Genomic DNA, 11492 nt, shown 5'->3' on the forward strand with positions numbered 1-11492 from the left:
TTTCAGATGGAGATTAAGGTGAAATGTGCACGAAAGAATTGACTGAACATCTGAATTTATTAAGGTAGGCACTGAATGTTGTGCTTTGTTTGCTCTTTTATTAACGATTCAGGGATCATAACTCCTGACATATAGGGTCTATTTACAGGCCCTGGACTCTTGGGATGTCAACAGTTTTATATTCTGCAATTATATAGATTAAAAGAGACATTAAAGGGTTTTAATGGATATTTGTCCCCTGTAGGCCATTACTGAGCTGTACTGAGTGTGTGTTTGTGAAATAGAAACATCTATTTTCTTTGTTGTAAAACCCGCTTTCACAGGCTGTGAAATTTCTCACTACGGCTGGCAGTTTCATACCAGCCAGTTCACAAAGCCGTTACAAACCACATGCCATCAAAATGTTTTGGCAGCAGTTTTCCTTTTGTCAGGTCATTTCATTCACTGTCGTCCTCATCCTGTGGTGTGGATGACTCAACACTATAAAGTTGATCAGCTTTAACAGGAAATAAGAGGTGGAAACCTCAGAATGGTCGTGCTGATTGCAGTTGTCCTTGTAGGGCACATAGACCTCAAAGTGAAATAGAGGAGCATTATGACATAAAACAATACCCCAAGGTGAATGATTTCACAAGTGCAAGGCATGAGCAGGGGAAAGATGTCTCGCAGACAGGCAGTCTCTGTGGGCCTCGGCAGGGAAGGGGTGGTTTGAATGATACATGGCTTCACCACTTCCCATGGTACCCTGCTATATAATTACAACAGAGATATGGCCCCTCAACGAAAGCCCACTCAGAACAACTGAGAAGTTACGACTTATAGGAGAACTACAGATTTGACTCAAGTGCACAAGTCATTTTTCAGTAAGCAAAAGAAGAAGTGGTTTTACACACAGATATTGTCTGTGTGTGTGTGTGTGTGTGTACAACAGTGTGCATATATAGAATGTGGGTGTATGAGTGGTAGTGAAGATGAACACACAGTAAAGTATGGGCACATGCACAAGTGTCAGTCTCAGCTGTAGAGGGTGTGTACCTCTAACCATAAACCACAGAATACACACACACACACACACACATACAGAGACACACACTAGCACTTTAATTACCCTATGCCTTACATACAGTCAGTTGGTCCAAATCCACTCAATGACACCATCATGCGATGCTCAGGGCTGTTGATTTTGGGTCTTGTCCTAAATGTTGCTCACCACTTGGAAACTCGGGGTAAGTCTGCAGGGTTACAACCCATCTGTGACTGTCAGCTGTTTATGAGCTTATTTTACTGGCCCTTGAGGTCTGATTTAACCTGTAGTATTTACGCTAAACAGTGCTGCTATGGTTTTCTTAAGTGATTAGTCCAATTAAAAATGCATAAAGGGAATAAAGCCACAAGCTGGATGCATGTCAAATGCACTGTGTAGCAACTTTTTCTCAAGTTTATCCTGATGGCATGTAAGTATTGCCACTGTGGTTGTCAGTGCATTATTAATGATTATTGGTGTCACCTTAAACCTCATTAGTCTTTTTGCAGCCTTTTAAAGTTAATATATGGGGGTTGTTAAGATTATTTTAGTTCCTCTGTGAAAAGATGGAAACCCTCTGCAGTCTATGCTTTGTTTAGACATCCTACGGGTTTGGTTTTGGGGTTCAGTCTTTGTTTTAGCAGAGTCAGAGACTTCCAGCTGGAGATGAAAGTTTAAATGTGTGAAAAAGCTCTGTTTTTAAAACTCGAAACTCTTATTTGTTTACCACATCCCCAGTCTGCAAAGGAAGAGTTGCTCTGTGCCACTGGTGAATGGTTTGCTGTTTGGTGAGAAAAGAGAAGCCCCCAGAGCTCAGCAAATATGATGCAGTGCATGAATGCATGTTTTTTTTCTCAGTTGTTGTTTCTGTTACATCCTTAAGGTGTGACTTTTCCATCCTTGGCTGACATTTGTTTTGCAATAAGCTGCAAGGGCAAATGAATTATCAACCAACTAGGCATAATTGAAATGATAAAATTTTTCCTTCACCCTCTCTGTCCTTTTCCTCTTGGAGGTTCTCCACATTGTTACCATTTGTTGTAGTGAGTCCATTGTTTGATGCAGTGCATTTTAGCTTAGACTGCAGCATCCGGCTGTACTGTGTGTACAATTGTTTTCAATGAAACAGTGCAGCAGCAAGCTATCATCATTTTACTCATCGTGTCTCTAAAGCTGAATAGACATTCTTGGCTTGAAATGACTGATATAGCAAAATGTGTCCTCAAGTGCACTTTGTTGGAGTCAGCAGAGGAAGCAGAGTGAAGGGACTTGGTATGCATTAGAGTGTGCACACTGTCCTTTCTGCAAGAGTTAAAACCTGTCAGCTTCTATTAAATGTCTGTTGCTGACAACCTCTCCTCTACTTAATTGTGTCTGATTTCTCAGTGCTTTGGAGGGACCAGGTTGTTGGTGTCTGGACACAGATCAGGATGTAACTTTTGGACTGTTTTCTTTTCATTAACATAATTGAGTCCTGTATTAACTATACACTGGGGAGACAGGACTGTGTTTATCAAGTGTCAATGTGTGTCACAAAGCTCGATTCCCATTGCAGCTTAGCAATATGATTGCATTGCACTGCGTGAGAATGGAGTCTACAGGAATGTTGGGAGACAGCTTCTTCAATTGGGTTTTTTTTTTTGGTTCTGCATGAAAACTGTCTCAACATCATAACAGTCTGTCTGACTTTCATTGTGAGTGTGTTAGTGTGCTGATACTGATAGTATGGCTCATTTACATGGTCTAATCATGAAACTATCACCGGGAACTTCATATCCACTGACCCGGTTAATTTGCCTCATCCATCACTGTCTCACCATTGGCGAGTGACACCAGAATGTGCAGAACCACCCTTCACAGGCATGTAAATGGACATCTATCAGCCTGCTGTCTTTTCCCTCAGGAACTGGAATGATCACATTTTCCCCTGAAGACATGTCTGCTTCGCTTGTGTTTTCAGTTTTAGGACAGCTCAGGTGAACCCTTGACCTCTCATTCTTACTGAGTGTTTTGCTGTTCTGTCTCAGATCAGAGTGAGGAGGTGATTATTGAAATCTCACCCAACATCACAGCAGTCCTGGGAGAAGACATGTACCTCAGCTGTAGATATGTGGGTGAAAGGGAGCTCGAGAGAGCCGACTGGTACCGTCACATTAACTCCAAAGCTAAATCCAAGGGACTGGAAAGAATTAAAAAAAGAGGTCCATTCAGCCGCGCCGACTTCTCCGGGCCGGACTCTCTCAACAACCTCACACTTAAGATGAACGTGCACAGTGTGGACTTAGAGGGAGAATACATCTGTCAGTTTGAAACAGAGGAACGTATTGTTTCTGACAGCACATTTGTCACTGTAGTAGGTAAGATAACTATTTTTTTGTTATTGCTTTATGTATTCTTCACTATGGGACTATATCCGCCTGATGAGCTAAACATCACGCACACCAGTCTTAAAGTAATTAAACTTGTAGTGGTGCTGCATCTTTCATGTAAAACATGCCAATATCAATCATGAAGGTGACATGTTTATTTCATTTACAGCTCAGCCTGATATACAGATTCTGGTGAGTGCAGAGACCATAAACAGCACTCGCTACCAGTCGGTGTCATGCTCCGCCATCGGTGGCAGGCCCACGCCTCAGATCAGCTGGTTGGTCAAAGGGCTTCCTGTTTCAGATCAGCCCTTTACAGTCAACATGACAGAAACTGTTCACTCAAACGGCACCTCAACACTGCGCAGCATCCTTCGCTTCCCCACCCACCTGCAGGACGAGGACAGTGTATCCTGTGAGGTTCAGCACCCGACCCTCCCAAGCCCTAAACTCACCACAGTGAGGGTGGAAACCTATGGTACGTTCACAATTTAAGCTATGTATGTCAGAGTTCTGTGTTTGCAGGTCTGTGTTTGCAAGGAGGTGACAAAGCGTCACAGTTTTGTAATCATGCAGCATGACTCAGCATGAAGTTAAAGTTAACAACAACTTCTCTCTGCAGCTTTTTCATGCTGACCACTGCTTCTCACTCTGCTCCACATGCACAGTGACAGACCATAAATCACACTGCGGAGTGCGGTGCATTCATGTGGGAGTGTGCTCTTTCTCTGCTGTCCAGTATGTGGAACAACAGAATGCGGCAACAACCTACTCTCGAACCTCAAACCAATATTATAACCCATTAGCATGCAATTTGGCAAATTATTACACGTAGACCTGTTGAATGGCAAATAAACATGGACGCTTAGCAATTAAATTTATAACATCAAAGTAGCTGAAAATAATATTTTAATGCAGATTATATTTGAGCAGATTATATTCTGCTCAAACTGATAGAAGAACAATAGAACTGATGGAGAGAAGTAACAGGAAACTGGACGTTCTTCAGCAGACAGAAACTTTGCTTAAATTGAATGACCCTGTTCATGTCCACTAACAATAATAAAAGTAAATAATAAATAATAATAATAAAAACAAAAGTAAAAAGTTGTAATTCTGGTTGTAAATGCACTATTTTACACTTACCACTAAAGCTAGAAAGAATCAGCGGGTAAAATAGACACAGAAACCCGCACACATTTGGTTTTGTTGTTACCTCAGCGTGTCAGGAACCAACCCAGTAACATTCAAGTTCATAGTATATATGTACAGAAGGCTGTGGTTTTCATTTTACACACACACACACACACACACACACACACACACACAGTCTCCAGTTTACTACAAACATTAAGCTTTTTTTTCCCTTGTTGTCGTCTGTTAATAACTTTACGAAGTTATTTGTTTGGCCATTTGCTTTTTCACTTTTTAATGTTCACACAACAGACTTTATGGTGCAGTAGCTGTGTCATCAACATGAGCCATGTGTCCATGACGCACTCACACTCCTCTAAACTACTGCAGCTATTTTCTGAATGCAGTGGTTTTATCCACACATAACCGTAGGTGATAACGAATTGAATTTTTAAAGCCTTAACTCATTTTAATCGCACCCGAGCTATTATGAGGTGATCCTTCGCTTCCCTTACTCATTTAGGGATGGCTGGCTATCGCAGGACACTAGAACTTTCATGTATTCGATAATGGACTCTGATCTCTGCTGATTCCTGTATTAAATCCTGTGGTTGTCTCAGCTTTGGTTGGACAGCAGCTGGGCCAGACATCTGCTCTCAGCTGCAGCCCGGCCAACAGATGGGACAGGTGATAAACCAAAGTCAGCACACACCGAAGCAGAAGCCCCTTATGGTCTGTGTTTAGCTAACATTCAGCTCATCCGGTCCCAGCTTCCTATTTAACAAAAACACCCTGAGCCTCCGCTTGCTATCTGACTTTTTAATTTGCTGGAAAAAACATTAGAGCTTGTGAAAGAATAACTCTTCTCGCCTTTCTTCCTGCTTTGCAGCGAGGCCATACGTGAGCATTAAAGCAGAGGTGGTGCAACAAGGAGGAAATGACTTCTGGGTGGTCTCTTGCATTTCATCTGGAGGAAAACCTGACACTGACATCTCCTTGGCTTTGGACATCGATGAGGAGCTGCAGAGAGAGAATGACACGGACTCAGACACACAAAAAAGCTCCGTCTACCTCCTTGCAACAGCGTACGAAGGTCACAATGTCACCTGTATGTTTGACCACCCCAAATTTACACACAGAGAGTCACGTGCACTAACACTGCCATTCTTTTGTGAGTATTTTCTCAGTGTTCTGTTTGAAAAACTCTGCTTAAGCTCACAAGGGAGGGGTCACAGAAAACAATGTTGTTGTTTTTTCACATCCACAGATTTTTCTGGAGTTCACTTGTTGGAGCTGGGAATCAACAGTGGTCAATCATTAGAGCTGCAGGAAGGACAGAGAGAGATTCTAATCAGCCTGCAGGTCACTGGGAATGTGCCACGTTACAATGTAACCTGCAAAAAGTGAGAAGTGTTTGGTCTTAAAGGATCACTCTACGGTGCTCCTCAACCCTCAGCTCAACAGTTACTGAAAGCTCACCCACTGGGGATGTTTGAAGGGAAGAGTAAGATGAGATGCTACTGAGATCCTTCTGGGATTTGTAGGATCCTGTATATGCTGCAGACCAAACACAGGGATATTTGTCCTTTGCTTTAAATTTGAATATTATTGTAAATATGTCTTAAGTCCCAGAGATGTAAACAAGTGAAAGCTTTAATCTCCTTTGTGACAGCAAATCTGTTGATTTCAATGTGCTTTCATGCACCAACTGATCAATATTTAATTTTTATCTGCCAAACATTATTTATATACACATCCTAGTTATTAGCTTTCTTTTTTCTTGTAGAAATTAAAAAAAAAAAACATTATAAGGCAAATCTATTTACTTTTCCATAAACAATTGGCACAGATACTAGTTTTGTTCTCGACTGAAACAACTTAGCTTGTGGAGGATGTGGTAACACGTTTGGTGGCATCAAACCACAAGTGATAGACGGCAGGAACCAGATTTAGACATAGTCCTCATCCAAACAATCACTTCTTCTTTCACAGTTCAAATATTTAAATATTGGCACAACAAATAAAACTGAAGCATCATTTCTTCGTGTATTTGCTTGTGTTTCCCCGTAGGGATGATGGACTCTTGCCAGAGGACATTCAGCTGGTGGACAGCAGCCTCACAGTTCATGGTCCTGTGGAGCCTCACCACGCCGGGCTGTATGAATGCGTTGTAACCTATCACCATCTTAAATCGGTGCTGCAGTTTAATGTCACCGTTAAGATTCAGGTCATTCTGCCAGGTCGGTGAAACAATGCAACAAAGTATTTCCTTTATGAACACACTGTGAATTTTCTGCTCTAATTTTGATGTGGAACCTTCTCTCCACTCTGTTCCTCTCAGTTCCACCCACAATACAAGTTGATGTGCGAACTGAACATAGACACAAGTTGATTGAGTGCTCAGCAGCCGATGCTGTTCCTGCAGCCAACATGTCCTGGCTTCTACCAGAGGGTGTGTCTGAAGTCTCTTGGTTCAATTTCACTTCTCGTAATGGAAGCCACTCCGTCCGGGGATCTTTACTCCTCCCTGCTTGCTTGCCTTGGGAGCTCACTGCAGAGTGTATGATAAATCACCCAGCATTTGAGAAGCCAGAGAACAGAAGCATAAAACTCCCTCTTTGCGGTATGTTCTACAAATCAAGCGGAGGATAATTTTGTGTGAGCTGTGGACATATTTGACCATGTAAGCAAACTATAGATTTTAGTTCTTTCACTGAAAAAACACCCCTCAGTTCCTCTACTTCTATTTCCCACACAGCTCGCCCAAACATTACCGTTAACTCCAGCACTGAGTGGAAAGGCAATGAAAAGTACACAAAGGTGGACTGCTCTGCAGACAGCGTCGAAGCAGCCATAACCTGGCATGTTGGAAACAACGTTAGTCATGTGATGGAGACCAAAGTCCAGACTGATGGTTTGGTATTGGCCCGTAGCTCTGTGCACTTCTTATCTTCTTTGTATGCTGGTCAGAATCTGACCTGCATGGTGGAGCATCCGAGCCTGAAGGCCCCAGAGAAAAGAACAATCCACATTCCTGTGCACAGTACGTTATTTCTTTCATTGTGATGTTTCTGTGGCGCACACACATCCTCACACGGCAGCTCATCTGCTCCCTGTCACCCTTCGCTTTCTTTCAGCAGCTCCCCTGCTCAGCGTATCTGTGATGAGACAGCAAGACTCCCATCTCTGGGTGGCAGTGTGTGACTGCAGAGGGGAGGATGTCGGGACTAACCTCACCTGGATTCTTCCCGAGAGCGCTAAAGGTCAAACATCCCTGCAATCAGAACATGAAGGGCGTGCTATGAAAGTCCGGCTGACTTACCAGTTTCCTCTGGCCCGTCATGAAGGGCAGAACCTGACTTGTGTGTACCAATTTGAACATGGGATCACAGAGAAGCTGAGCGTTCATGTCCCCAGATACTGTAAGTGTAGAAACAACAGTCATATAAACGCTTACTCTTGCACTAAATTTAGATACATGAATTCAAAGACCATCTTTTAAGTTCAGCTGAATTTTCTGCAGTTATCTCCACTGTGAGAGTTTTGAACCACACGACTCCTCTGAAAAGCCGCTATGGTGGTAAACCCCTGGCACAGAGACTGACTCTCGAGGAAAAGCATCAACACCAGAAAATACTACTTCAGATCGTAGGCAACGTGCCACAGTTCGAGCTCAACTGTAAAAGGTGGTGTATTTCTATATTGTCTACAGCTTTATTATCACCAGGAAGCACCTGGAGACACAGTGCGCTGCAATCAATTCAACATTTATTCCAAGAGTGCAAGTTCTCTCCGTGTGTGTTTCCTTCAGGTACTCCAGTTTCCTCCCATAGTCCAAATACCTGCAGTCAGGTTCAGTGGTGACTCTAAATTGCCTATAGGTGTGAATGTGGTCTATCGCCATGTGTGGCCCATGTGTGGCCCTAAAACAAACTTGGGGTCTGTAAAGGGTGTAGCCCACCTCTTGCCCAATTACACCTGAGTCCCACCTTCACCCTTGACAGAATAATGGCTGAATGTTTGCACAACATTGATGTTGTACAGCATCTTTTGGCCACTTGAAATTGCAGTTTAACATAGTCATTCTCGAAAACACACAAATTGGCTTTCTTAAATGAAAGTAGGCAACACCCCTGACAGAGACTTTATTTAAGATTTTACAATTTTTTTGTGTAAATTGAACAAACAGCTTATAATGAGTTAATTAGTTGCTTCAGGTGGTAAAGGGAAGTGCTTACCTCGACACAACCAGGGTTTCTAGTTTTTATGCTAAGCTAAGCTAATGTGATGGTGAGCACAATATTTATGTGAGACCAGCATCAATCCATTGGGATCTCTTGGGAAAAAAAGTTGTGTATTTCCTGAAACGTTGAAATCTTCTTTCAAATTCAGCTAAAAGCCAATTTTATTGTCAGGAGTGACGGGTCATTTGTCCCCATGGAGGGGCTTGCAATGGTCTTCCAGTCGGAGCTCACCAAAAAGGATGAAGGCATGTACACCTGTCGGGCCTCCTTCTATCACCACGTGGCCGCAGTCAACATTCAGGTGGAGTTCATGAGTCAGGACACACAGACTGGTGAGCACTTGTTTTATTTCTGATCTACATTTTAAGAGCCGAGTGACATGGTTACGCAAGAAATTCTGATCCTGTCAACATGCTGAGATAATAATAAGTTTTGTCCAACTGCGGTTTCACTGTGTTGTTTTTATGTGTGTGCTGCAGCACTGGTATCCATGGTCGGCATCTCTTCAGGCTTGGCTCTGCTCTCCATCCTCATCGTCACTCTCTGGGTGTGCTGGTGAGTTAAATGGCTCGGCAGGTGACAGGTTGCAGCTCTGCAGGTAATGTGTTGACGGGCAAATGAGGGCAACGCTGCCAGTTCCATACGATGTGAAACAAACAGGATGTGCAGATCGTTAACACCAAAACCCAAGTACAGTGTCATGCAGTTATTCACAAACAGGAAGTAGTGTGGCTAAAGCAGACAGGTGTCTATGCCACCGCAGACCTGCTTGTAGACAGGTAGAACATGTTCCCTCTGTCAGTTTGAACAACAGATTTATTTTCCAGCTTCCTGCTTTGGCTGTTAGCAGTGTTACGTCTGGCAATTTCTGCAGCTGACTGCTGTTAGTTGGCCTGTTATCATCGATGCCACATTGCAGAAGCAAAGGTACGAGGTTCAGAAAGTCCACTTCTTCTGAAGTTATTAGTATAATGAAATTCAAGCTGCCATTCGTCAATGAAAAAAATCCACAAATCCATCTCTTAATCTTATTGCCGCTGGAAAAAATCAGTGAGTCACTCGTCTTTACGACTGATGTGGGATGTCTGTCACGATCCTGGGACTGTTTATGGTTCCTGCCTGCAGACATTTACACATTTCCACATCCAGTGCCAGATCTTGACTTTTCTCAAGCATGTTTATCAGGCTCAGTTCAGGCTTCGCTGCAGAAAAAGCAGCACCAAGGAGCACACTAGTGGTTCAGAGGCTGCCTCCATAGGCCATTCTCTTTGGGTCAGAACATTTGGTCAAGGTGCCATTGTTTGACAGAGCGTCTGTCCCATTATCATTCGCCCAGTGGGAGGGTCCTGTCAGGCTAACTTGGGAAGGTCAGTCACACAGTGTACAACAAGCATACGCAAGAAAACACGACTCCCCTGAGAGGAAGGCTATTTTGGACATAATGTCAACTCTCCCCTCACCCTCCCGTTCAGAGCTGGGGACACTTTTTGACAGCAGCAAGTCTTCTGTAGGTGATGTCACCAGGGTCATAATGTACAAAGTGAGCTTCTGCTTCTGACATCACAGATCAATAATAAGGACTCCTCTTGGCTCCGAGCTGATATTCCTGTTGCATATTGCATCCACACCTGCACCTGTCCTGTTTGACCTGACTCAGATTAATTCACAGTGCCATCTAGTGGTCACATTTAGTCCCAATAATCTAAAACAGTGTCACTTTACTGACTATTGACTGACCCTTCGCGTTTCTTTTACAGCAAAGTGAAAAGCAGGACAAAATATAAGGTATGCTTAAATCCTGTCACACATGTTTACATATTTTGCGTTCATAAATCTTGTTTTTTGCTCCTCAGCTTTTGGTTTTGCTCACCATATTATTATGCAAATCTCAAACCAGAAATTCTGGTCTCTCAAACTCTTTTTCCCCCACTGATGCTTACTCTCAATAAATCAGAAGCAGGAGTCTCTCTCAGCTTTGACTACGCTGATGCAGGAGCCCGGTTCTCCGGAGGTAAAGAAACCAGCAGTGACGGAGGCCGACAGTAACAAGGAATACGCTCAACTGGTCAGCTACTCCATTGTCATTGATGTGAAGAGTACAGTGTGAAGAAAAGAGGTGCTTTGCAAGGCTTTGTTACCACATTCAGCTTTATATTGTGCACAAATTAGATAGAATGGCTTGTTTTCTGTACAATTTAAAATGCTCTGTTTTTATACTGAAGCCATTTTTGTTTTTGATTGGCATTAATAGTTTGAGCACTTTTATCATCTTACTTGAATTTTGGATTGTCTTCATGCCCATTGTATTTTTTAGGTGTTTTGTCAATAAAATCATTGAGCTGTGGTTATTGTTACCATACGAGTGGCCCACAACAAACACACACATCCAGACACACACTTGACTGTCTGTGACCTCGCACACCATCTTGAGAGTTCTTTAATCTACTATACCAGTGAGAACCATCTGCCATGACTACAGGAGTATATCTGTGTTAGGGCCTCAGCCACTGCCTATCCCACATAATGTTCAGTCCTCTCCGGTGTCAGTTTTCATTCTTTGTGACCTTCTGTACTGAGTCACTACACTGAAGTACTCATTCCACTACCGACCGGGTTTGGGCCAGGATTAGATTATTAAAGCTGTGCGCACACACAGAGCACTGGGAAGGTACTGCCATTGTTCCTCTGTTTGAATAGAAACTGTAATTAAAATGCAGCAAT

At 43.0% G+C, this 11492-nt stretch overlaps 1 protein-coding gene across 2 annotated transcripts; it reads left to right on the plus strand.

Moving 5' to 3' along the window:
- The first annotated feature begins 1086 nt into the window (after positions 1 to 1086).
- si:ch211-149e23.4 (uncharacterized) lies at positions 1087 to 11115 on the plus strand. 2 transcript variants are annotated; one of them, XM_067508526.1, is made up of 14 exons: positions 1087 to 1226; positions 3052 to 3381; positions 3563 to 3871; positions 5417 to 5698; positions 5795 to 5930; positions 6598 to 6767; positions 6869 to 7150; positions 7286 to 7570; positions 7665 to 7949; positions 8051 to 8213; positions 8943 to 9103; positions 9251 to 9326; positions 10529 to 10556; positions 10726 to 11115. In XM_067508526.1, exons 1-14 carry the CDS (start codon positions 1112 to 1114, stop codon positions 10876 to 10878), a joined length of 2775 nt encoding a protein of 924 aa, XP_067364627.1. In that variant the 5' UTR covers positions 1087 to 1111; the 3' UTR covers positions 10879 to 11115. The 2 variants fall into 2 exon arrangements, with proteins under 2 accessions (XP_067364627.1, XP_067364628.1); XM_067508527.1 differs by having other exon boundaries at positions 7668 to 7949.
- The last annotated feature ends 377 nt before the right edge of the window (positions 11116 to 11492 follow it).

The sequence above is a fragment of the Channa argus genome, chromosome 6 (genome assembly GCF_033026475.1).
Source record: "Channa argus isolate prfri chromosome 6, Channa argus male v1.0, whole genome shotgun sequence".
Taxonomy (NCBI): Eukaryota; Metazoa; Chordata; class Actinopteri; order Anabantiformes; family Channidae; genus Channa; species Channa argus.